This window comes from Watersipora subatra, chromosome 4 (genome assembly GCF_963576615.1).
Source record: "Watersipora subatra chromosome 4, tzWatSuba1.1, whole genome shotgun sequence".
NCBI lineage: Eukaryota > Metazoa > Bryozoa > Gymnolaemata > Cheilostomatida > Watersiporidae > Watersipora > Watersipora subatra.
The window spans coordinates 18,639,694-18,665,821 of record NC_088711.1 but is presented as its reverse complement, the minus strand read 5'-3'; the positions used below and the strand labels follow the sequence as shown (position 1 = coordinate 18,665,821).

The following is a 26,128-nucleotide window of genomic DNA, read 5'->3' as shown; positions in this document are numbered from 1 at the left end:
TATCAATATAAGCTAATGAAGCTAAGCATCTAGATCTGTATCAAATATAGTTTTTAACCTCATGCATAAAAAATAACAGACAAAAGAATAAAAAAATAATTTTTTTATTTTTTTTATAAAAATGAAAAAATGACCCTAAAAAACAGGTGAAAAGATGAGTGCGCTATATTTGCAGTTAAGTTGAAAAAAAAGTTTAACAACTCAAAGGAAATTTTCACACGTAAGTCTACAAAAAACTAATCATCTGTCATCGTTCAACAACAAACTATTGTGCTGTCAGACAGCAACAACATGTCTTAAGATCAAGTTTCAGCCAAAAGTTAAACTCCTGCATTGAAAACTAAATACAGACGTGGCACTACCAATGATTAGAAATCTATTTGTTTACTTTTGTTGTAGTAAGACTCAACACACAGAGTATATAGAATAACTGCCAAGTGCTCTTATTAGAAATGAATGGAATATTATTCCAAAGAAATAGCTCACTCACACATTCTACTGACAAATTTAGTAAAATGTATTCACATTTTCATCACTGCAGCTATTTGCTAGTAAAGAATGTTAACTTGCACTTATCTAAAATAATCAATTTGTGAGTTTGAAACCAAATAAAAAATTTACCAGTAGGTTTAACATAACTAGTAAGTAATTTGTACTCTCCAGTGTTGCAAAATATAAGAACTATTATATGAACTATATATGTGAACAAATACGAACTATAAAAAATATTTCAAAAAATATTGCAACTGGCTTCTACATACACAAATATGGAGTCTCACACCTGTTTAATACATGTACATGAGTCTGCACACACTTACCTCATACATAAACACTTGCACGATGGTAGCAATGGTCACACAAAGAGCGTGGATAGCAAATATCACGTCATTGACTTCCACAGGCAAAATATCATATGGATGTGCCTCTCGAAACTCTTTCTGCAAGAAGAGACCATGAACTTGTACAATTTCTAGATTCACAATACAATCAATAATTTCAACGTCTCATTCACTAAGAGTAACACTAGTCCCGGACGATTGGTCCAAATATACAATTGGCCAGATTAAATTTGTGCCAATTTTTTTTATTCCGACTTCCACTGTTTTTATTATCCCCAAGGCCTTTTCAGCATTCACCTGTATGTAAAACTGTGCTGTACGAAAGAAAAAGCTTGCTGCAGATTGAATCCATTATTAGATGAGGATTTAACGGTCAACTCAAGAGAAAAGATGTTGAACTTGAAGAGAGAATCTTGACCGTTTCAGCACAAAGAACAATAAAAATATTATACAGTTTCTCCAAGTGCTGGGCATGAACTAATATGTTGATCTCGCAGTATATATATAATATTGCTTATCATGGTGGATATGCAATATAATATGATATAAATATATAATATGGTGGATGCTACAGTAAATAAAACTTTGTTTTAAGCTTTTGTATTCCTATTCCTGTAAGAACACAAGCTTTAAACCAATAATTATTAGATCAATGGTATACTGAACCAATTGATTTTAGGTCGATCGTACCAAATCAGCCCCAATCGCGGCAAAACTACTGTAATTCTCCTACAATTATGAGAGCTATAAAATTGGAGTTTAAACAACCCCCATGTAATCAAACGTATAACCCTTACAGATAAGGTACCCAAAAGTACCCTCCATTTAGCTTCAACTCAGACTAGAACCATATCAAGAACAGTAATTGGGTAAATTTGAAAGGGTATACAGTGGAAACTCGGTTCTTGAACATAATCCGTTCCAGAAGATTGTTCGACAACCGAGTTGTCCGAGATCCGAAACAATTATTCCCATTACAATTAATGTATGTAAATTTTAATCCGTTTCAAACCGAGATAACAACTTCGGTAAAGTATTTTTTTAACATTTTACACCATAAACTGTACTGTATACTACAAATAAAAATGGGTAGATATTGATTGTGTTCATTTTTAATAAAATATTTTCTATCTATGATGATAAAAACGAAAAACAAAAAGTAAACATTCCGAATGTTTTGCTCATAAAACATCGAAAACATTCAACATTAAGATACAATGTCAAAAATTGCAGAAATTGATAACGGAACAGCGACAAATACAACAAATCAAATACATCAAAAATCGTGTAAAAAAGAAAATATCAACAGCAATGGCACGTTTACATCACATCTTTGAAGGAGAATCCTCCTCCAAAACAATTTAGGGTAACTCGACTGGAGGAGTTGTCTCTAGCAAATAAATCTCTTCGGTAGAGGGACGTCGTCCTAGATAGTTCCTACCTTGCCTTCCTAGTAAAGAATTTGTGAAGCGTAACTTGCTTCTCCCTTTGTTAAAGGTTGACTTGCAACAAAATTCACATTACAGTTATTTGGTTTCAAAAGATTTGCCATGTCTTACTCTGTTGTGTTGTAGGTGCCAAATATGTGGAAATGTGGTTACAAGCTCTTAAAAGCTCAAAAACGAAAAGCCGCCGTAGATTGGAATCTCTTGATTTCGATGACGTATCCACGGAGTTTGGTTATTGTCTTGTCACGTGATGTTCTCGCGTGAATTGAAAGGCCAATAAAAAGCTCAATATAAAACTTATTGTAGCAATAGTTTATGACAAACACTTCGGGTTTTACCTAAGACCCCGTATCAAATATAGATGCTCGCTACTTTACAGTTTCAGCTTGGCCATTCCGTCCGACAATTCAAGGTACGTGTACATGTCTGAGTAGCGATCATAAAAAATGTCAAATTCTGAAGAGTTAAGACCCTGGCGTTTCGAGCCTGACGCTCTATCTGAAGAAGATCCTCAACAGAATCAAACCTTCCAGCAAGTAAGCACCCCCACTAGCCAACTCTTATGTGCCAAGCTAGCTAGTAGTACCTAATAGTTTTAGCTAGAGAGTGATAGAACGAATATTATTAAATAGATATATGATTTTAATGATGATAATTATCGCTTCATATTGCGAAATAATTACAGATTTTTTTCGAATGACAACATTAACAATTTTAATATTTAAATCTAGTGCTGCACTGATATACTGTTGGATAACAGCGGCCTGATGTATTAGCTATGGTTGCATAGACCTATCTGTTCATTTCTTTAGGAGCTAATACCACCGGCTACAGAGTGGTGTGTCTGCAAGCGCTGTCAAGACATGCCATCTCTTCCTGAATGTTTGTGCTGCCATGATGCTGAGTTTGCGCATCGTCTCCATGACCGCAGGGAGCATGAATGCCTGTGTATGCATTCTGGTGTGGACGAACTTGTGACGCCTGCACCCCCTTGAGTTGGGGTGGAATAATTATCTGCGATATCATAGTGAGTTGGATTTTCATTTAATGCCAACAACACCAAAGCTATGCTAATGTGTCAAGCATTATCTACAATTCTTGTGTTACACATTTAATGCATCGGTTGAACACACATATTCTGAACTCGTGGAACACAAGGAGAACTGTTATATTTGGCTTGTACATTTACTACAGTAGAGAGTGTATTAGTTTTATGATTTTATTATATAAAGATCGAGATTATTTTGATGATCAGCAATTATTGTTTTTCAATAATTGTTTTGGTAGATAATCTATTCCCATTTGGAGAGCCATCGCCAAATGCTCGGAAAAGGTTGTGTGCATACCGCAATCTTGTGTTTTGGCTTATGCCGCAACTTCGTCGCAGTGAGCGACGAACTCTACCTGCCTGCTTGGTGTCTAAGATTCGGTCTAAGATTTGATCTAGAATTTTCAATCAAAGTCATTGAGTCTCTACATCGTCATAGCAGAAGCCCTTGAACACATAGTCTGCGAACTCTTCTTCATCATCCGTTGGTGGGAAAAGAGCCCAAATCTTAGACATCAAGCAGGCAGGTAGAGGCCGTCGCTCACCGCAACGAATTTGCGGCATAAGCCAAAACACAAGCTTGCGATATGCACACAACCTTTGTAACAACATCCGTTATAATGGACCTCACTCTCAGACCTTGGGAAATTAGATCGGACTAACATCGCTTGAAGCCTTCCAGCTCCATGGCGTTAGAGCTGGTGGTCTTTGTTGACTGCAAAGTAAAGAAAGTTACGACCAACAATCACTTTCACATTATTTGAATGAATTATTTAGCTAGATCAGCAACTTCATGTTTATGTATTGATTACTAAAAAATTTGGGTTTTTGTCAGGCTGTGAAGTAGAAACTGTCAAAGTTTCACCTTGACAAGATGGCTGCTGACTATTAAACCGCAGCTCTGATCCATCATAGTGTAGGCCCCGTATAGTACGCAATGCCCGAGACTATCGCACCTACCGTCACCTGCCAAATCAAGCTCCCAATCGATTGCTGCCATCAATCCCTCGTTATGCAGGGTGTACTGCTCAGCAATACACTGTAAAATATTGTAAAACTTCATTATACAAGATTAATTTGCATCATTATCATTAGTCTAAGAATGTAGAATCCTCTTCCCCCTTTTTGTGTTATATTATGATGAAGAATCAGAATTTCAAATTATAATATATTTCGCTTGACGGATGACATATTTTCATTTCAAGAAAAAAAATTGTTTCTAAATGTCGTTATTCAATTAGTGTGCCTAGCTTTTACTCACATTTTTCAAGTTTATGGGTAAATATTAACACTCACACCATGTAAGTATTCTCTTTGTTGGCAGAGGCAAACGCTGTGGCTTGGTATCGCGACGTTCTGAAGCGACAGAAAACGGAGGTTCTGCGTAAGGCATCCGCCAGAAAAGAGTGATGCAGCTGCCAGCAGGGGGTTGACGACATGAGCTCTGTTCACCCTGGCAATTGTTTCCCAAGTGTACGATTGGTGACATGAGGCACATGTAACCTTGAACTCTACCCATCCGCCTTCTCGCACCATCGTGAATGAGCAGGGGAGGGCACAGGCGTGGCAGTGAAATAGTCGCTGGAGTGCTGTCACACTTACTATTATTTTCTCCACTTTGAAGGAGGATTCCGGTCTGAAATCACAACACAATAGTTGACTTGCAATAATATTTGTACAACATCATTTCTTGTTATTATATCATATTTTCTTGATCAGAAAAAGAATAAATATATAGCCATGCAATCATGACACAGATTTTACAAAACCTTATCAGAATCCATGATATTGTAAACATAAAAATGTGAGTAATAACTCTATGGATATTCTTTATATTTTGTCAAGTTTGGTTAAGTTCAGCTCTATCTTACATGTAATTGGAGAGCGTTTGACGCTGGCCAACATAGCGCTCAAACTCTTCCCAGTCTTCAGTGGTTGGCACAAACTCTTCATCATCTAATACTAATAATAATCATCTAATAATATTAATCTGCTATTAACGATGATACCAGAAAATGACAATAACTATTTTATATGACATATCTATAAGTGAGTGGTGTTAAGGAATTTGGCGAAATTAATCGTGAAACTTATAACATTATTTTATCAATTATAGATTAATATATTACGTTTTAAAGATAGATATGCAGTATGAGTTAGTTTTGTTATTATAATAAGAATAATACACATAATTAAAAAAATAAAATACTAATAATATCATATTACAATTAAATGACATTAATATTGTAATATTAAATATAGATTAATACAGTAGTATTAGGAGAATACTAGAAAATAACCCGAGTTACTACTACTAATACAAGTAGTTCATAAAATAAATTACTCACGTGCTTTGGTGACATGTGGAGTATGCAAACAGGTTAGAAAACATGTCGTCTTTGAAATGGCGAAAACAAAAGTAAGAGTAAGCAGGCGAATAAATAGTTTGTCACATCCAGCTTCACCCAGTGGCTCCACGCCCGGTGAAGGTCTGGGCTTTTCTCTGTTCTTGGCCAAGAAAAAAAGTGCTTCTCAGCTTGGCAGCTGCACAAACATGATGTGGCGCGTTAGACACTATGACGAATTGAAATTGACAAGTTTAATACGAGAAAGCGTGTCCGCTATTTGCAATAGATCAAACTTGAACTGAAACTAACGTTATCTGATCATGTGACTTACAATTCTCGCCATATGGCGCGAACAATTTCTACAGCATTTTTCGACCATCATAGCGGACCAAAAGGCTCATCATGTTTATCAGAGGATGATATACAATCGTTCAAGCTAAGCTTAAAAAATTAAACATATTTTTATGCTAGGTTTTGAGATATCAGTGCTCAAAGTTGCAGCATTACGATGCCGATAAAACAGACGCGTAAGAACAATAGACATGGTTTTCATAACGAGCGTGAAGTATATTTGTGAAAACATTTTGACGAATAAGGATGCATGAAAGTGTAAACATAAACTATCTCGCACACATACGTCACATTTTAGCCGTTTTGGAAAACGAATCCAAACTACGGCGGTCTCGTGTGGCTGCGATTTTTTGCTCGTTTTTGAGCTTTTAAGAGCTTTTAATCACATTCCCACATATTTGGCACCTACAACACAACAGAGTAAGACATGGCGAACCTTTTGATACCAAATAACTGCAATGTGAATTTTATTGCAAGTCAACCTTTAAGGAATGTTTCCATGCTGTTTCCTTTAGCTATACCGAACGTTTAATGCTAATGCGCATGCTCTGGTTTGGTCGAGAACCAAATTTATATCTGAGATGAACAAATCTCCATTTTTTTGTCGAAAACCGAATTGATCGAAAACCGAAATCTCACTGATTTTTATAATATTGGTTGTTTGCAAGTTTAGATAACTACAGCAAAATATGACATTGAATTGCCTGCGCTTGTTCCAGTTACAATGACAACGTAGCCAATTCTGAACTAAATGCTTTATAGCTAGTAATCAAACCCTACTATAACCTAGTCAAGTTCAACAACCTAAACAATGAAGGTACATTAGATCAACTGGCTTTGGACTGATCGTCATTACACCAATTGTACAAAATCAGAGGAACACAGAGCAGCATTGATTCTAGTAAGCATAGCTGACACAAACAAGGGTATATAAATATACTAGTCATCAGCAGATATTCATTAAAACTACTGACAGTAGCTTAAAGATGTGATTGCGTCAAATTTTAATTGATTTTAACAAGTGTTGATTTTTTTATCAGTTGATATGTTGTTTGTTGTTTTAGGCGATCTCATTGTCAACATATTTGAAAATTAAAATCGACAAAAATTGATCAAGGTGAAACGCTCAGAGAAAAAAGATGTGCCCAGACTGTCCAAAATGATGTATATAGTGAATCAGTCCGTCTCTATCTTTTGTATTCACATCGGCTACTGCGATAAAAGTGTTCTACGCGGCTCAATTGGCATAAAATTTTTCATCTCCAACGCCTTAAATAAGAAAAATTAAAAACTTGTCATATTAGTTTCCTCTAAATGCTGTGTAAACATTTGAGTACTGGCTACGATTTTGCCAGTCTACGGTAATTAGGTCATTGAGTTAACTTATTTCATCAGGGCTTTTGTATCAGCAAAGTTCTCAGTTGCTACCCACACCAGAAACTACTTACTAGATAAAATCAGCAAGGCGTATCTTTGAAAAGAATATGTTCAAATATACGGCGAAATCAACTGCATTCCTAAAAGTCCTGTATTATAGTCAACATTATCTAGTCATTATTAGTATCAATTTGTAGAAAAAAATTTACTGGCCACATTTGATTAGTTTATTCAAGTACAAAACAAATGGTTTTATGAGTTGACCGAAATAAGGAATGCAAAACGTCAATTTTTTTTAAATCAATTAACTCACCGATTCTGTCGGTCATAATAAAATAGAATAAAACCATTCTTGCATCTGGTTTGCAGTTTGTGGACCCACTCGTTTTTACTTGGTAGTGTGGAGCATAAAATCTTTTGAGCTTTTAATATTTGGTCAGTTGGAATTGAGTCGAGCTATGCAAAAGTACCTGTCAATACAGCTTTGATTACACTTCATAAATCCATCGATCAGAGAAGATTTCAGCACAGATGGAAACAGGGCTATGATGTACTTGATATGTTTTGCAAACCATGTTTTGCATTATATTCAACCACATTATTTTATTATTCAATTTTTACAAACCAAAAAATTTTCGTCTCGGAATGAAGTTTTTATTAAAACCATCCATCCAAGTCGTAGCCACTCACCTAGTTTTAGCTCATATACTAGGACAAATTAATCTACTGCAGCAAACTCAAACAAAACATATCATGGTTTAAGCAGCACATATTCGTGTCTCTTTTCCCCATTTAGGGCAGTTTTCATACTGGCGCAACTGCTCCGCGGGTGGCACCACATAAACATCATGTAATCAATAAAACAGAAGTCATAAATGTGTCATTTATAGATTTCGTTCTAGCGCCTATCTACTGAGCGCTTTCAATTTGGGAGTTAGATAGATTGCGAGTGTAATTGTCAAAATGAATAAACATTTAACAAAAGCATAAGTACGCCAAGCCAACGATTCGAAGGTTTGGTTCTGGAAGTTGAAGATGTGCATTGATCCATCGATTTTCTTCACTTTCTACAAGTAGGAAGTGAACATTTAAAATCTAATCATAAATCTAATTTACTAGGTAAAACTGCCAAAAAAAGTTTGAAGCAAATATAGTTAGGTAAAATGATAAAAAAAGTTATGAAAAGATGATTGGTGATAGCAGAAAGTTATGATTTTATTAATTAGTAAATGTATTCATGAGTACTAAAATTATTACCTTTAGTATATTAAACACTTGTTCATCAATCTAAGCCATTATATTGCTAGTTGCTATAGATTAATTAAAAAGCCGTTATCTCAACAATCAACATCATTTACTTTGTAGCAAGAATTCACTGTTCACCCGTATTATACACACGTGCACAGGAAGTTACATTATTGTTTCAAACAGGGAAATATAATCTCCATGTAAACAACAGTATATATATATAGGAGACCAAAAATTAAAGATAAATTTACCTCCATTCTACTATCTTCCTCTGCAGCATAACGCTGATGACACCTGTCAGCTCTAACCATAAGCTGTCTGCCCCTATTTTTAAACACCTGATGCTCAGAAAACTATTGAGTCACCTTAGCTGAAACTGGAAGCATTGTTACAATTCTGTTGTTCGTCAATAAAACGTGTAGATGCAGTAATTCAGTAAGTTAATATGTCAACTAATTCAGTAAATTAAATAACGATGTCGATGCACGGAACTAGTAATTGAATAAAACCTCTAACTTCGAGATTACAGACAACACGTTTTACTAGCGATAACACCTATTATGACCTATATAAAAATTTCATGCTGATGATGGGCTAAAAATAGATTTTATATTTATTGCTCATGGACTCTTTTCACAAGTACCACTATACACACCACGAATAAAGCACCCGGTCGAATCTGAGCGTTTAAAAAAATGATCTCATTCAAACGCTTATCTCTGGACAGGGTTAGTCTACAAAGACAAAGATGGCATCAAATTGTAGCTGATGTTTTAGCCTTTCATTGGTTTTAATTTTATTTGATCGACTTTTTTGACGCAATCAACCTTAAAGTGCTATAAAATTACTGGCAGTTCAAGTTAAGAGTGGAGCGAGTAATTACTACAAAAAGCTATGGAGATGTATTAATAGCCGAGTTAGGCTCTCGAGCTACATACAATCACAGCAGATAAGTGCTTCACCTAGATAACTGTAAGTTCTCTGACCTTGATCTCAGGAATCCAGAAAAGTCCGATATTGTAAATTGTGTAGCAGAGGAACCCAGCAAAGTTTAAACTCAAGTAATCAAAGTTGAGTCCGACAACGCTGTAATACAAGTGCACCATTGGCTGAACACAACACTAAATAATACCATAAGCTATGAGGTGTGGAGAACAAATGTACCACATCAGCCACATGAGCTTGACATCAGAGAATGAAAGTCTTCTTATAGCTGCTGAACCGAAAATGTGTAGAGTTGATCACATCGGTATTGTTGTCAAGGTTTAATAGAAATAGTGAGCCGTGATAACCGTCAACATGGTCACCAGCAGATGTACAATAGGAACCAGATAAATTTAAAATTGTACAAACCTTGTTAGACAGCTGGAGCCAAACACTACTAACAGTTAATGCGATGCCTGAACACAACCACTGGATCTGCCTTAGTAATCCCAATTATTTTTTAAGAATCAATCCCAAAAAAATAATTGGGATAGAACACATTTTGAGACAACTGGGTGCAAGAACCCATCTTCAAAAAATGGCAGACTCACATTGTAATGGTTCAGACTACTCTAAGAGTAACCATAGAAACGCACCTTTTCCGCCGCCAATTGAGGTAGACTTGAGGATAGAAGCTGATAGACCAGGCAGCAAAATAAATCCAGCCAATAACGTCGCTAAATACATTCAGAGGAGCGCTGTGAAACACCTGGAAACGAATGAACGCGTCTTTGATGCTGCAATAAAAATGAGTAACCCTGTTGCAGATTTTGTATCCTGTACAGTTAGACATGGTACAATACTAAGTTATAAATATGTTGTATCCTGTACAGTTAGACATGGTACAATACTAAGTTATAAATATGTTGTATCATGTACAGTTAGACATGGTACAATAATAAGTTATAAATATGTTGTATCATGTACAGTTAGACATGGTACAATACCAAGTAATAAATATGTTGTATCCTGTACAGTTAGACATGGTACAATACTAAGTAATAAATATGTTGTATCATGTACAGTTAGACATGGTACAATACTAAGTAATAAATATGTTGTATCCTGTACAGTTAGACATGGTACAATACTAAGTTATAAATATGTTGTATCCTGTACAGTTAGACATGGTACAATACTAAGTTATAAATATGTTGTATCCTGTACAGTTAGACATGGTACAATACTAAGTTATAAATATGTTGTATCCTGTACAGTTAGACATGGTACAATACTAAGTTATAAATATGTTGTATCATGCACAATTAGACATGGTACAATACTAAGTTATAAATATGTTGTATCATGTACTGTTAGACATGGTGCAATACTAAGTTGTAAATATGTTGTATCCTGTACAGTTAGACATGGTACAATAATAAGTTATAAATATGTTGTATCCTGTACAGTTAGACATGGAACAATACTAAGTAATAAATATGTTGTATCCTGTACAGTTAGACATGGTACAATACTAAGTTATAAATATGTTGTATCCTGTACAGTTAGACATGGTACAATACTAAGTAATAAATATGTTGTATCCTGTACAGTTAGACATGGTACAATACTAAGTTATAAATATGTTGTATCATGTACAGTTAGACATGGTACAATACTAAGTTATAAATATGTTGTATCCTGTACAGTTAGACATGGTACAATACTAAGTTATAAATATGTTGTATCCTGTACAGTTAGACATGGTACAATACTAAGTTATAAATATGTTGTATCATGTACAGTTAGATATGGTACAATACTAAGTTATAAATATGTTGTATCATGTACTGTTAGACATGGTGCAATACTAAGTTGTAAATATGTTGTATCCTGTACAGTTAGACATGGTACAATAATAAGTTATAAATATGTTGTATCCTGTACAGTTAGACATGGTACAATACTAAGTAATAAATATGTTGTATCCTGTACAGTTAGACATGGTACAATACTAAGTTATAAATATGTTGTATCCTGTACAGTTAGACATGGTACAATACTAAGTTATAAATATGTTGTATCATGTACAATTAGACATGGTACAATACTAAGTTATAAATATGTTGTATCATGTACTGTTAGACATGGTGCAATACTAAGTTGTAAATATGTTGTATCCTGTACAGTTAGACATGGTACAATAATAAGTTATAAATATGTTGTATCCTGTACAGTTAGACATGGAACAATACCAAGTAATAAATATGTTGTATCCTGTACAGTTAGACATGGTACAATACTAAGTTATAAATATGTTGTATCCTGTACAGTTAGACATGGTACAATACTAAGTAATAAATATGTTGTATCCTGTACAGTTAGACATGGTACAATACTAAGTTATAAATATGTTGTATCATGTACAGTTAGACATGGTACAATACTAAGTTATAAATATGTTGTATCCTGTACAGTTAGACATGGTACAATACTAAGTTATAAATATGTTGTATCCTGTACAGTTAGACATGGTACAATACTAAGTTATAAATATGTTGTATCATGTACAGTTAGATATGGTACAATACTAAGTTATAAATATGTTGTATCATGTACTGTTAGACATGGTGCAATACTAAGTTGTAAATATGTTGTATCCTGTACAGTTAGACATGGTACAATAATAAGTTATAAATATGTTGTATCCTGTACAGTTAGACATGGTACAATACTAAGTAATAAATATGTTGTATCCTGTACAGTTAGACATGGTACAATACTAAGTTATAAATATGTTGTATCCTGTACAGTTAGACATGGTACAATACTAAGTAATAAATATGTTGTATCCTGTACAGTTAGACATGGTACAATACTAAGTTATAAATATGTTGTATCATGTACAGTTAGACATGGTACAATACTAAGTTATAAATATGTTGTATCATGTACAGTTAGACATGGTACAATACTAAGTAATAAATATGTTGTATCATGTACAGTTAGACATGGTACAATACTAAGTAATAAATATGTTGTATCCTGTACAGTTAGACATGGTACAATACTAAGTTATAAATATGTTGTATCCTGTACAGTTAGACATGGTACAATACTAAGTTATAAATATGTTGTATCCTGTACAGTTAGACATGGTACAATACTAAGTTATAAATATGTTGTATCATGTACAGTTAGACATGGTACAATACTAAGTTATAAATATGTTGTATCATGTACTGTTAGACATGGTGCAATACTAAGTTATAAATATGTTGTATCCTGTACAGTTAGACATGGTACAATAATAAGTTATAAATATGTTGTATCCTGTACAGTTAGACATGGTACAATACTAAGTAATAAATATGTTGTATCCTGTACAGTTAGACATGGTACAATACTAAGTTATAAATATTTTGTATCCTGTACAGTTAGACATGGTACAATACTAAGTAATAAATATGTTGTATCATGTACAGTTAGACATGGTACAATACTAAGTAATAAATATGTTGTATCCTGTACAGTTAGACATGGTACAATACTAAGTTATAAATATGTTGCATCCTGTACAGTTAGACATGGTACAATACTAAGTTATAAATATGTTGTATCCTGTACAGTTAGACATGGTACAATACTAAGTTATAAATATGTTGTATCATGAACAGTTAGACATGGTACAATACTAAGTTATAAATATGTTGTATCATGTACTGTTAGACATGGTGCAATACTAAGTTATAAATATGTTGTATCCTGTACAGTTAGACATGGTACAATAATAAGTTATAAATATGTTGTATCCTGTACAGTTAGACATGGTACAATACTAAGTAATAAATATGTTGTATCCTGTACAGTTAGACATGGTACAATACTAAGTTATAAATATGTTGTATCCTGTACAGTTAGACATGGTACAATACTAAGTAATAAATATGTTGTATCCTGTACAGTTAGACATGGTACAATATTAAGTTATAAATATGTTGTATCATGTACAGTTAGACATGGTACAATACTAAGTTATAAATATGTTGTATCATGTACAGTTAGACATGGTACAATACTAAGTTATAAATATGTTGTATCATGTACAGTTAGACATGGTACAATACTAAGTTATAAATATTTTGTATCATGTACAGTTAGACATGGTACAATACTAAGTTATAAATATGTTGTATCATGTACAGTTAGACATGGTACAATACTAAGTTATAAATATGTTGTATCATGTACAGTTAGACATGGTACAATACTAAGTTATAAATGTGTTGTATCATGTACAGTTAGACATGGTACAATACTAAGTTATAAATATGTTGTATCATGTACAGTTAGACATGGTACAATACTAAGTAATAAATATGTTGTATCCTGTACAGTTAGACATGGTACAATACTAAGTTATAAATATGTTGTATCATGTACAGTTAGACATGGTACAATACTAAGTAATAAATATGTTGTATCCTGTACAGTTAGAGATGGTACAATACTAAGTTATAAATATGTTGTATCATGTACAGTTAGACATGGTACAATACTAAGTAATAAATATGTTGTATCCTGTACAGTTAGACATGGTACAATACTAAGTTATAAATATGTTGTATCCTGTACAGTTAGACATGGTACAATACTAAGTTATAAATATTTTTGGTACTGAATGTGAATAGATGTTGAGAGAAAGGCTTGATCAACAGCCACCAGAATAATGGTCCTACTACAAGAGAAAGTTGAATAGTAATTACCTGTAATTAGAAGTGATGATTTCACCATTCTCTTCTAGATCTGAAAGAATGATGACAGCATGACCTGGCTCCATACCAGTTGTCACAAGACTCCAATGCGTACTGTCGTTGCCAGCCGAATATGTCATATTGGAGAGAGTGTAGGTGAGGACATTCGTATCATTATCATCAAACTTTAGAATTAGGTCTACGTCTGGACTAACATAGCCGCTGTAACCAAACAGAAATTGCAATTTAATGCATGACTTAAAGTGCCACGACTGAAGGAGTGAAGGTTTCAAAGAATGTATGATACAATCGATACAACCAGAATTAACAACGAATTTTCACATGAGTTGAACGAATAAACAATGAAATAAGCAAGGTACAGAAAAAATAGAGTAGCAACGAAGTAATTATAATGAATTAGAACTCTGGCAGTCCAGTGTGCCATAAGATATCACCTGGTGTGCCAACAAAGCACAGAAAATAAGTACATGTACACGCGCAACCACTCAGAAATATTGCAATATGCTTGATTGATGCATGTGTTCGCATATCGGTCTATCATGCTAAAAGTTGCGAATTCAAATTCTGTACAAAGCAATAATTTTTTCAAGCTCCAACCGTGGCTTCGGAGAGACGGACACAGCAGTTATTATAGTAGAGATTATCTAATCATGTTTAGCAGCATATTCAGCACATATTTTCCCATGATTGCTATTTTAACTAATCAACAACGACAAGCTGGTAGTTAAAGAATAATGCCAAAACCGCCTTCAGTAATAATTTAGCATGGCAAACGCGTCTAGGTTTCGGCTTTAGTTGTCACTGGCTCTCTAAACTAGTGTTAACCACTTCCCTTTCGTTGTCTCCGAACCTCCTCTTAACAAAGCAAACCTCCTCAAACAAAGCTTCCTATACAGCTGCTACCAATTAATTATGTAATTTTCCCTACACTAAGCCTAGTATAAATACTGACAACCACAATATCTGATCAGCAGTATGATAATATGATACAAATAGTTTTATGGATAATAAATAAACAATGGAACAAATGGATTTCACTTCTTACTCTATCATTTGGTAAGACAACTTACTGTAATGGAATCAAATAGACTTATCTAAACACTGTATCCAGGATATGGAATGCGCAGTAAACAAAGAGCATTTACAATTTACTGTGACTAATGAGGAGGTGGATGACTCCTAATTCAGCGTGAATTATGCTGGATAGTAAGTACATGTATAGGTAGACTTCACCTAACAACGGGCTTGCTTAGCACTGACTCAGCACTACGACATGTTAAAAATGGTCAAAAATATACATAAAATGGCTAAACAAAAATAAAAAAGAAAATACATTTATTTAAACCATTAATGTAACCATGAATGTATCCATGAATGTAACCATGAATGTATAAATATTACACGTGTTTGCTAGGCATGACATTGTTTTTATATACATATGGTAATAGGTATTAGGCTAATATCAGCCATAGTTGAAGCATTATAAGAAAAAAGACATTTGATACACACAAACGCTTAATGAAAAGAAAAATGACAAGCAAGTAAACGAGGAATATAGTAAAAATATGTAATGTATACCACAATGCCGTCAACAGTAACCTAATATTTGTTTACACGCTCATGAGCATGCCACAAATTAATGAAAATGAGTAAGTTAAAATTTAATATATTTGTTAAAAGTTTACACTTATTAAAACAACCAATAAAAAGTGAAGTAGGAGAAAAAATGACGATGTACAGTGTAAATAGCCTACGTGTATGAAAAAGAAGCTGTAAGGGTGCGAGGTTCATCGAGAAATGGAATCGCTTAAAGATGTGATTGCGTCAAAAAGGTCGATCAGATGAAATTAAGACTAATAAAAGGCTAAAGCATCAGCTACAACTTGATGCCGTTTTTGTCTTTGTCAACAAACCCTGTCTAGAGATATAAGCATATGAATGAGGTCATCTTTTAAAATGCTCAGATTCGAGCGGGTGCTTCGTTCGTGAAGTATGTAATGATACATCTGAAAAGAGTCTACGAGATATAAATATAAGATCTTTTCTTTAGCCAATAGTCAGCAGAAAATTTTTATATAGGTCATAATAATTGTTGTCGCTAGTAAAACGCGTTGTCTGTGATCTCAAAGTTGGGGATTTTACTCAATTACTAGATCACACATAAACATCAATGTTTACTGCTTCAATTGACATCGTTTATTTACTGAATTACTGGATTGGCACGTTTTATTGATGAACAACAGAATTATAACAAAGCTTCCTGCTCCTGCGAAGGTGACTCATAGTTTTGTGAGCATCAGGTTTTGGGGCAGACAGCGTATGGTTCGAGCTGACAGGCGTCAGCAACGTTATGCTGCAGAGGAAGATAAGAGAATAGAAGTAAATTTATCTTCAACTTTTAGTCTCTTATATACAATGTATATATATATATATATATATAAAAATTGTTTCCTCACCCCGGATACCCCGTATGGGTGGTAAATTCTGCTCTAACTCGGGTCTCCTACCAGAGACCTGGGAGTTTGAGCACTCGCCTCAAGATCTTAGCTGTTCCCAATAGCGCACTTTTCTGCAACTCACCTGAGTTGATTGTTGTTGGTATTTGGGCAAGCCACATTTTATGCGCCGGTGTTATTGCGCCCAGTGCCTCAATGACTACTGGGATTACAGTTGTTCTTACATTCCAGCATTTTTCAATTTCTTCTCCAAGAGGGAGATATTTCTCTACCTTTTCTTTTTCTTTGCTGGCTATATTGCAGTCATTGGGAACTGCTATATCTATTATAGTAGCCCTCTTGTTCTCCTTGTCTACCACCACAATATCTGGTTGGTTTGCTAGGACATGCTTGTCAGTTTGGATGTAGAAGTCCCAGAGGATCTTAGCGCGATCATTTTCATTCACCTTACCAGGAGCTTCCCACCAGTGTTGTGGTTTATTAAGGCCATACTCATCACATAGACTTCTATACACAATACCTGCGACATGATTATGCCGCTCAGTGTATGCGTTTCCTGCTAGCTGCCTGCATCCACTGATGATGTGTTGGATGGTCTCTTGTGCATCTTTGCACAGTCTGCATCTAGGATCGTCTCTAGTGTGATAGATTTTCGTTTGGAGTTGCCTTGTTGGGAGCACTTGCTCCTGGGCTGCCATGATTAGCGACTCTGTATTGGCCATTAAGTTTCCTTTGTTCAGCCACATATATGTCTGGTGAAGATCGCCAACCTTAGATATTTGTTGGTGGTAAGCACCATGAAGAGGTTTCGTGTGCCAGTCAATTTCCTCATCATCAGGGCGTAGGTCCGTTGTAAGAGCAGCCGATTGAAATTCAGCTAGCAACTTATCTGAAATGGCCATGGAGGCTGCATATGCTTTGATGCTTTGCTCCTCCACTTTCACTGTCTGCTGTACACTTTTGAGTCCCCTACCGCCATCTTTCCTATCAAGATACAATCTAGTAGTATCAGATTTTGGGTGGAGTGCTCCATGCATGGTCAGCAGTTTACGAGTTGCTATATCTGTTTCTTTGATGGCTTCCTCAGTCCACTTTATTATGCCTGCTGGATATCTTATTACTGGCAGTGCGTAGGTATTTATTGCTGTGATTTGGTTCTTGGCATTGAGCTGGCTCCGTAAGACCTGCCAAAGGCGTTTCTTGTATTCGGTAATGGCTTTGTGACGTACCTCGGCTTCGTGGTTGATGTTGCTTTGCATAATCCCTAAGTACTTGTACCCTTCTTCTATATCTTTGATGGTACCATTTGGCATTCTTAGGCCATCTGTGAGCATAGAGTGGCCTTTCTTAAGAATTAGCCTTCCACATTTCTCAATACCGAAGGTCATTCCGATGTCCTTGCTGTATACCTGAGTGAGGTGTATTAGCGAATCAATGTCCCTTTCTTTGTTAGCGTACAGCTTGATGTCATCCATGTAGAAGAGGTGGTTTATCTTGGTGCCACTCTTAAACTGGTACCCATATTGAGTTTCCTCCAGCATATTGCTTAGAGGGTTTAGGCATATGCAGAAGAGCAGCGGTGATAAGGAGTCACCTTGATAGATGCCTCGCTTAATTTGCACACTCGCCAGCTTTTTGCCATTAGCCTCCAGTTCCGTCTTCCATTTGGTCATTGACATCTTAATGAATGCCACAAGAGCAGGGTGAACATTGTACATACTGAGGCACTCAAGTATCCAACTATGGGGAATTGAGTCATAGGCCTTTTTGTAGTCAATCCAAGCCATGGCAAGATTGGTTTGCCTTCTTCTGCTCTCTTGACAGACCGTCCGATCCACCAGTAACTGATGTTTAGCTCCTCGGGTGTTGCGCCCAATTCCTTTCTGAGCACTGGTCATATAGTGACTCATGTGCTCTTCCAGTTGGTCTGCAACTATTCCTGAGAGCAGTTTCCAAGTGGTGGGCAAGCACGTTATTGGTCGATAGTTTTTGGGAATCGGCCCCTGCTTTGGATCTTTTATCAGAAGTACAGTTCGTCCTTTGGTCAGCCATTCTGGATGGTCACCTTGTTCTATTAGGTATTCCATCTGCTTAGCCATTCTAGTGTGAAGTGATGTCAATTTCTTTAACCAGAAGGCTTGAATCATGTCATGGCCAGGTGCTGCCCAGTTCTTCATACGCTGCACTCTGCACTTGATGTCCTCTTTGCTGATGGTGAGTCCTTGCTGAGCCACAGTGTGTTGATGGTTCTCTTTAAGCCTCTTCAACTAATTTGCAGTGGTGTTATGAGTAGTCTCTTTCTCCCAGATGTCCTTCCAGAACTTTGAAGTGCTAGATCGGGGAGGCTCAGACATTGGCCTCTGCAGTTCACCTTTGAACTGGGAATATACTCTAGATGGGTTATTGATGAACAGTTTGTTCATTCTCTTGTTATCCCGCTCTTTGGTGTACCGCTTCAGTCGTGCCGAGAGTGCTACTAGCTGCTGTTTGGCAGATTCTAGAGCTTCTATTGTGGCTTCCCTTTTTGGACGCTTCCAACTGTGGTTAGATCTCTCACTGAGCCTACTAACTTTCTTGCGCAAGTCCTTGATCTTATTTTGTAGCCTCAGCGGCCAAGATGGAATGGCTTGAAGCCTTGTTGGCATATATATATATATATATATATATATATACATGTATATACTGTTGTGTTTACACTGAGATTATATTTCCCTGTTTGAGACTATAATGTAAATTCCTGTGCACACGTGCGTGATACAGCTCAGCAAGATTTTGTAGCACAGTGAGTTCTTGCTACAAAATGAATGATTTTGATTGTTAAATTGACGAACGCGTCTTAATTAATCTATAGCATCTAGCAATATATTGGCTTAGATTAATGAACCAGCGCTAAATATACTAAAAGGTATGTTGTACAATACATGGTACAATACTAAGTTATAAATATGTTGTACCCTGTACAGTTAGACATGGTACAATACTAAGTTATAAATATGTTGTATCCTGTACAGTTAGACATGGTACAATACTAAGTTATAAATATGTTGTATCATGTACAGTTAGACATGGTACAATACTAAGTTATAAATATGTTGTATCATGTACAGTTAGACATGGTACAATACTAAGTGATATGTTGTATCCTGTACAGTTAGACATGGTACAATACTAAGTTATAAATATGTTGTATCATGTACAGTTAGACATGGTACAATACTAAGTTATAAATATGTTGTATCCTGTACAGTTAGACATGGTACAATATGAAGTTATAAATATGTTGTATCCTGTACAGTTAGACATGGTACAATACTAAGTTATAAATATGTTGTATCCTGTACAGTTAGACATGGTACAATACTAAGTAATAAATATTTTTGGTACTGAATGTGAATAGATGTTGAGAGAAAGGTTTGATCAACAGCCACTAGAATAATGGTCTTACTCCAGAATAATGAATTTAAGTACTCATGAATACATTTACTAATTAAAAAAATTATAACTTTTTGCTATCACCAATCATCGTTTCATAACTTTTTTATCGTTTCACCTAGCTATAATATTTGCTTCAAATTTTTTGGCAGTTTTAGCTAGTAAATTAGATTCATGATTAGAATTTATGTTCACTTCTCAATTGTAGAAAGTGAGGAAAATCGATTGATCAATGCTCATCTTTAGCTCTCAGAAACAAAGCTTCGAATTGTTAGCTTGGCGTACTTATGTTTTTGTTAAAGATTTATTAATTTTTAAAATTACACTCGCAACCTATCTAACTCCAAATTTGAAAGCTTTCAGTACCAATGCATTAGAATGGCATATCTATGAATGACATACACTTCTAACATTTGTTTTATTGATTACAGAATGTTTATTTGCTGCCACCAGCCGAGCAGCTGTCCGTCTGGAAACTGCCATAAATAAGAAAATGAGACACGAATATGTGCTGCACAAACCATGATACGTTTTGTTTGAGTTTGCTGCGGTAGATTAATTTGTCTTATTATATGAGCTAAAACTATGTGAGTGGCCACGACTTGGATGAATGTTTCAAATAAAAAATTTATGCTGAGATGAAAATTTTTTTGCTTGTAAAAATTATATAAAATAATATTATTGAATACATCATAGTCCCACTGCCACCTGGGCTGAAAGCTTGTCTGATAGATGGATTTATGAAGCCTAATCAGAGTTGTATTGACACATACTTTTGCATAACTCGACTCAATTTCAATGGACTAAATAATAAAAGCTCAAAAAATTTTATGCTCCACACCACCGAGTGAAAACAGGTGAGTTCACGCGGCAAACTGCCAACCAGGTGCAAAAATGGCTTTATTAACTCTTTGCCAGAATCGGTGGGTTGATTGATTTCAATGAAATTCACATCTTGCGTTCACTATTTCGGTCAACTCAAAAAACCATTTGTCTAGTACTTGAATCAACTAATCAAATGTGACCAATAAATCTTTTTCTACAAATTGATACTAATAATGACTAAATAACGTTGACTATAAATGACTTTTTTAGTGATGCAGTTGGTTTCGCTATATATTTGAACATATTATTTTCAAAGATGCAGTTTGCTTATTTTATTTAGTAACTAGCTTCCTGTGTGGGTAGCAACTGAGAACTTAGCTGATACAAAGGCCGCAATGAAATAAGTTTACTCAATGACCTAATTAGTGTAGATCGGCAGAATCGTAGTCGCTATTCCAATGTTTACACAGCATTTAGAGGAAACTAATATGACAAATTTTTAATTTCCCTTATTTGAGGTGTTTAAGACATTTATAATAATGTATCTGTAACTAGTTTTAAAATTTTATTTTAGCAATCATGAGCAAATACAAAATAAAATATATGCCAGTAGAGCCGCGTAGGACTAGACGTTTATCGCAATAGCCGATGTGAATATGAGAGATAGAGACAGATCGTTTCACTGTATACATCATTTTGGGCATGTCTGGGCACATCTTTTTTGTTTGAGCATTTTTACCGTGATCAATTTTTGTCGATTTTAATCTTCAAATATCTTGACAATGAGATCGCTTAAAACAACAAACAACTGATAGAAAAACACCAATACTTTCTGTTAAAATCAACTAAAATTTGCCGCAATCACATCTTTAATGATGATGAAATCGCTTGCCGATGGGTCTTTAAAACATAACCCCCCCCCCAATAAGATAGCACTACCTATAGTACTTTTACAATTACTAGCTTATAAATAAGTTATATATATATATATATAAATATACAAATAAGTTGAACTTACATAAAATTCTTATAGACTTTATCATAAAGTGTTGCTATTTTTCTGTCATTCGCCATTAATTTTTATGTTTGAGGTGATCTGAATGTGAGGATGTTTCAAGATTAAAACCAATAAAACTTGATCAATCGAAAGTGTGATTATGAGATCTATACTTACAAAGAGACAGACAAAATAAAGACGCCTACCACTTGAACAGAACACAATAGCTGATATCAACAATAGCAATGATAACAACTGGTGAAGCCATTTCACACATATTTTTCTTCCGAGGCTTTTAATCGGGATGTAGTTCTATCGATTTTAATCTAGAAACAATGGCAATCAGATCACATGAAAATCAAAAACAGTCGCCAATGGTAAAAAACATCAACTCTTTCTGATAATATCTACAACAAATTTGTGTAAGCTAATCTTTAAGCATCTAGTCAACGCGAGTGAAACACAATCCAGTTCAAAACTGGTGAAGAGTATTAGAAGAATACAGAACTCTCATACTTACTTGGCTTGAAGGACAAATGTTGACTTAGCATGAACTTCTAGACTTGCATCTTGAAGCAGAGCATCACTAGATGTGCTTTCAAAATGAAACTCTATCTTCGATGCTGCAATGCATCGAAGATGAACATATAAAAATGAACATATAAAATTAAAACAAATAATTAACAAGCGCCCAGTAAAAGGGTTGCGTAATTTATAGATATCGCATTAAGCAAGCATCTCGGCAAGCCCTGCAAATCATATATTTCTGGTATAAAATTTCATTAACAAATATCTAAATGCAATTAAACTGCAGGCATGATTGCATAACTTAACAATAGCTACTAGGAGCGCTCAATATTAGAAATGGTGCAATGAACAAGCAAATTATAACCCACTTACCAGTGCAGAGACTTAGTAGCAACAGACAAGAAGTCAACTGTAGTATCCTTGAGTACATTGTGAATAGTCATTTAATCCTGCTGCTCTATTCAACCTGAAAATATATAACAGACTAACCAAATTCCCAGGGTGCACGAGTAATAGAATAATTACCAAATGAATTTGAGTAACTTACCTAGAAAGCTATATCTTTACTAAAATCTTTACAAAAACAATACCTGTGTTTTGGGCTAGCTTAACAATCGTTACGAGTAATGGTCAATAGTGCTAGTTATTAACCGAAAGCAAGGGCTTCAATCGCAAGTATCTCAACCAATGTAATTACTATTTGCTCAATGAATACATTGTATTCCATGTAGCTTAAAGTTCGCCGCCTCTAGATCTGGAAGTCCCGAGACTAAATTGAGTGACATGTGAATTTTCCGTGGCAAGATTTTAATTGTTATAACTGGACACAGGGTTTAACAAAAAGCCAAACATTGATATTTATATATTTAGATTTGTTATATCGGTTGAACCAAACCCTTCAGCCAGGCTGCCAACTGTTGGACAAAAAATTAGTCAAGGAATAAAGAATGAGAAAGTGACCTGCCATCATCTCACTCTTTGCTTACTAAACAGCTTAATGGTAATGTCAGTTTACAGCTTGTCATTCTCCCTCGACAGTTGCACAAGTTACATAGATATAGATTAGCAACAGCATGCTGCTAAATTCAAGAAATGTAAAAAAAGGAGGTAGTCTGGGTGTTTTAGCGATGCCTTGCCACGTTCATCAATGGTGAGCAGCCATAGAATTTTATGGTACTATTGCCTGTGTAGTTTACAGCTAGATTGGCTTCCTGCTACCAACCTACACATTGAGACTTGAGAGATAATCGAAATTTTATTTTTATTATTTTTTGATTAGAAGTCACCGAAGTTAAACTTCATTATCTTTGATTTTAAATTTAAGTTTGACTTGAAGGTCCACTTTATGCAAGCTGTCATAAAATTGTAGTAGAAAGCACACAGATTGGCTCATTGATCACATTCTGATGACTAGGAAGAAGACTACATGTATTTGGATTGTTCTCCAAGAAACCAGAACAGATCACCAGTGCATTGAACCTGTGAGCTAAGACATTCCAACCTGACATTCTTAGATAGTGAGAACTTAGAATATCCATTAGTTCTTTTCTGGTAAATTATTACTCTAGGCCATATGTCCTAAATACTATTATTTATAGTATTTAGAACATGTGGCTACTAGAAAAGACAAACATATGTGGCAGAGGCATGCCATATTCCAAGTAGTAAAATTCCAATCTATATTAATAAATCGCACTTTGTCATAGTGTGTCTGATAGTCTGCGTAACTGCTGTGTGTTTCCACATTTTTTGGCCAATTTCATCTAAACTTCACACACACATATGCTTCGTGCTTTTCGCCAGGTTGTTGAAATATGATTTAGTTTTAAAACTCTGTACAGTTTTGTAGGCACAGTCTCCCAGCTAAACTTTTGTCATTAAATGTCAACCATTTTAAGATTTACATTTGTGCTCAAAGCCTATCAAAAGACGGCTACACTCAAGTAAAACCCTTAGACAAATAAGCAATGGCCAACCCTTTTGCATAGCACTATAAGAAAAGCGCTATTTTGTTACAAAAGATCTAAAGTTTTGCAATACCTTTTATTAAACATTTTTACATATATGTTGCATAGGCTACAAGAAATAAAACAAACTGAAAAATAAGGCGCGCATCTGAATCTAGGTAATACAATGTAAAAGATAAAAAACGTTCCTGAGCTTGTTCCAACCATGTTTATGGAGAGATTTTGGCTTGACCTTACAAAATGGTGACAAAGTTTTGCTAGTAGTAAAATACCAATATCAAGTGTGACATGGACCTTGGTGGCAAGTTCGAGTTTAAATGAAATTGCAAGGAATGAGCCTGATGCAAAAAGGACCACAGTGGGAAGAGAAGAAACCGCATTGTCAGTGTCCAATTGTCAGTGTCAAAATTTCGCCCCCGCCTCGGGTGCAATGAGACCCCCTCGTGATGTGAAAGCTAATGCCACGCGTGATTGTTCATAGTGAACCAGCTCGCATCAGAATTCACCAATTGATAAACTACCAGCTGGCAAGGATGATTCCTTGCGTCAGAAAATCGTAGTAGAAAATTTGGTTAGCAAATTCAGTAGATTTGATAATCGCCATTTGTGTTGCTACTATCAGCATGAGATAACAATAATTAATTCGCAGCTTCACAGCAATCACTATTATTTTGTAAATGATCTCATTCTAGGCATCATCGGTCTTTCTAACCATAACTAGCTGTCGTATAGTTCCATTTGTGTACTCTGTGAGTACACAAATGGAACGGTACACAACTTACGAAATTGTTTTTCTCTAAAACTCTACATGGCAACAAGTTTTATTCTTGTTAGGAAATAATAAAAATAATTAGCTTATATTCGATATACCAGCAATATAGTGTGTTTTACGTTGAAAAGCTTCAGAAGTTATTTCACCGATCCTAGGGAATAATATATCGCATTGCAACGGACCTCGTGAATCGCTCGACCTTGGAACCTTGAGAAAACGGCTCTCAACTTTACGTGCATGACACAACTCCAAAATAATAGGCCAAACTGAACAAATACACTAATACGGAATTACCGTATTCGGAAATTCGTTTGCTACATAGTACACTAGTAGATTACATAACTCACAAGTGAAGGTATTTCAACATACTAGATGCAACAGATCAATGATATAAAACTCCCCATATCGTTTTATACAGTAAATAATGACGAAATATATTGAGTTTCTATTATTGTTCCAATGTACAGCTCTCGTGTAAGACCAATGGCAATTTTTGAAAAAGAATATTTAACACTTCAAGTGAGGGAGTTAAAAGTAAGGTAAGGAATGCAGAGAGACCTTTTTGATGTCTTTAACAATCCTCATTTGCTTGCAATAACCAATTGATGACCGCACAAATTATAAATTTAGGGGAAACTGCCAAAACAGTTTATTAAATTTTACAGCCAAGTAGTAAATAAGGGATGAGAATAAATGAAGCATGAAACCGATTGAGCTCCGTGCCAGTTTTCAAATCGCTCTCTTTAAAGCAATCAAGTTATACATGCATATTCCATTTTAGACGTGACTAATG

At 35.1% G+C, this 26,128-nt stretch overlaps 1 protein-coding gene across 1 annotated transcript in view; it reads right to left on the bottom strand.

The window, feature by feature from the left end:
* LOC137393298 (uncharacterized) overlaps positions 1 to 25,513 on the bottom strand; it is a 34,448-nt gene extending 8,935 nt beyond the window's left edge. Inside the window, exons 1-7 of the mRNA XM_068079784.1 lie at positions 25,434 to 25,513; positions 22,969 to 23,062; positions 22,589 to 22,691; positions 14,350 to 14,559; positions 10,240 to 10,380; positions 9,646 to 9,745; positions 819 to 938 (exon numbers count right to left, since the gene is read on the bottom strand). Of these exons, the coding sequence (XP_067935885.1) occupies positions 819 to 938; positions 9,646 to 9,745; positions 10,240 to 10,380; positions 14,350 to 14,559; positions 22,589 to 22,691; positions 22,969 to 23,026 (732 nt within the window). The 5' untranslated portion in view covers positions 23,027 to 23,062; positions 25,434 to 25,513. The remainder of the gene's footprint in view (positions 1 to 818; positions 939 to 9,645; positions 9,746 to 10,239; positions 10,381 to 14,349; positions 14,560 to 22,588; positions 22,692 to 22,968; positions 23,063 to 25,433) is intronic.
* Between the last annotated feature and the right edge of the window lie 615 nt (positions 25,514 to 26,128).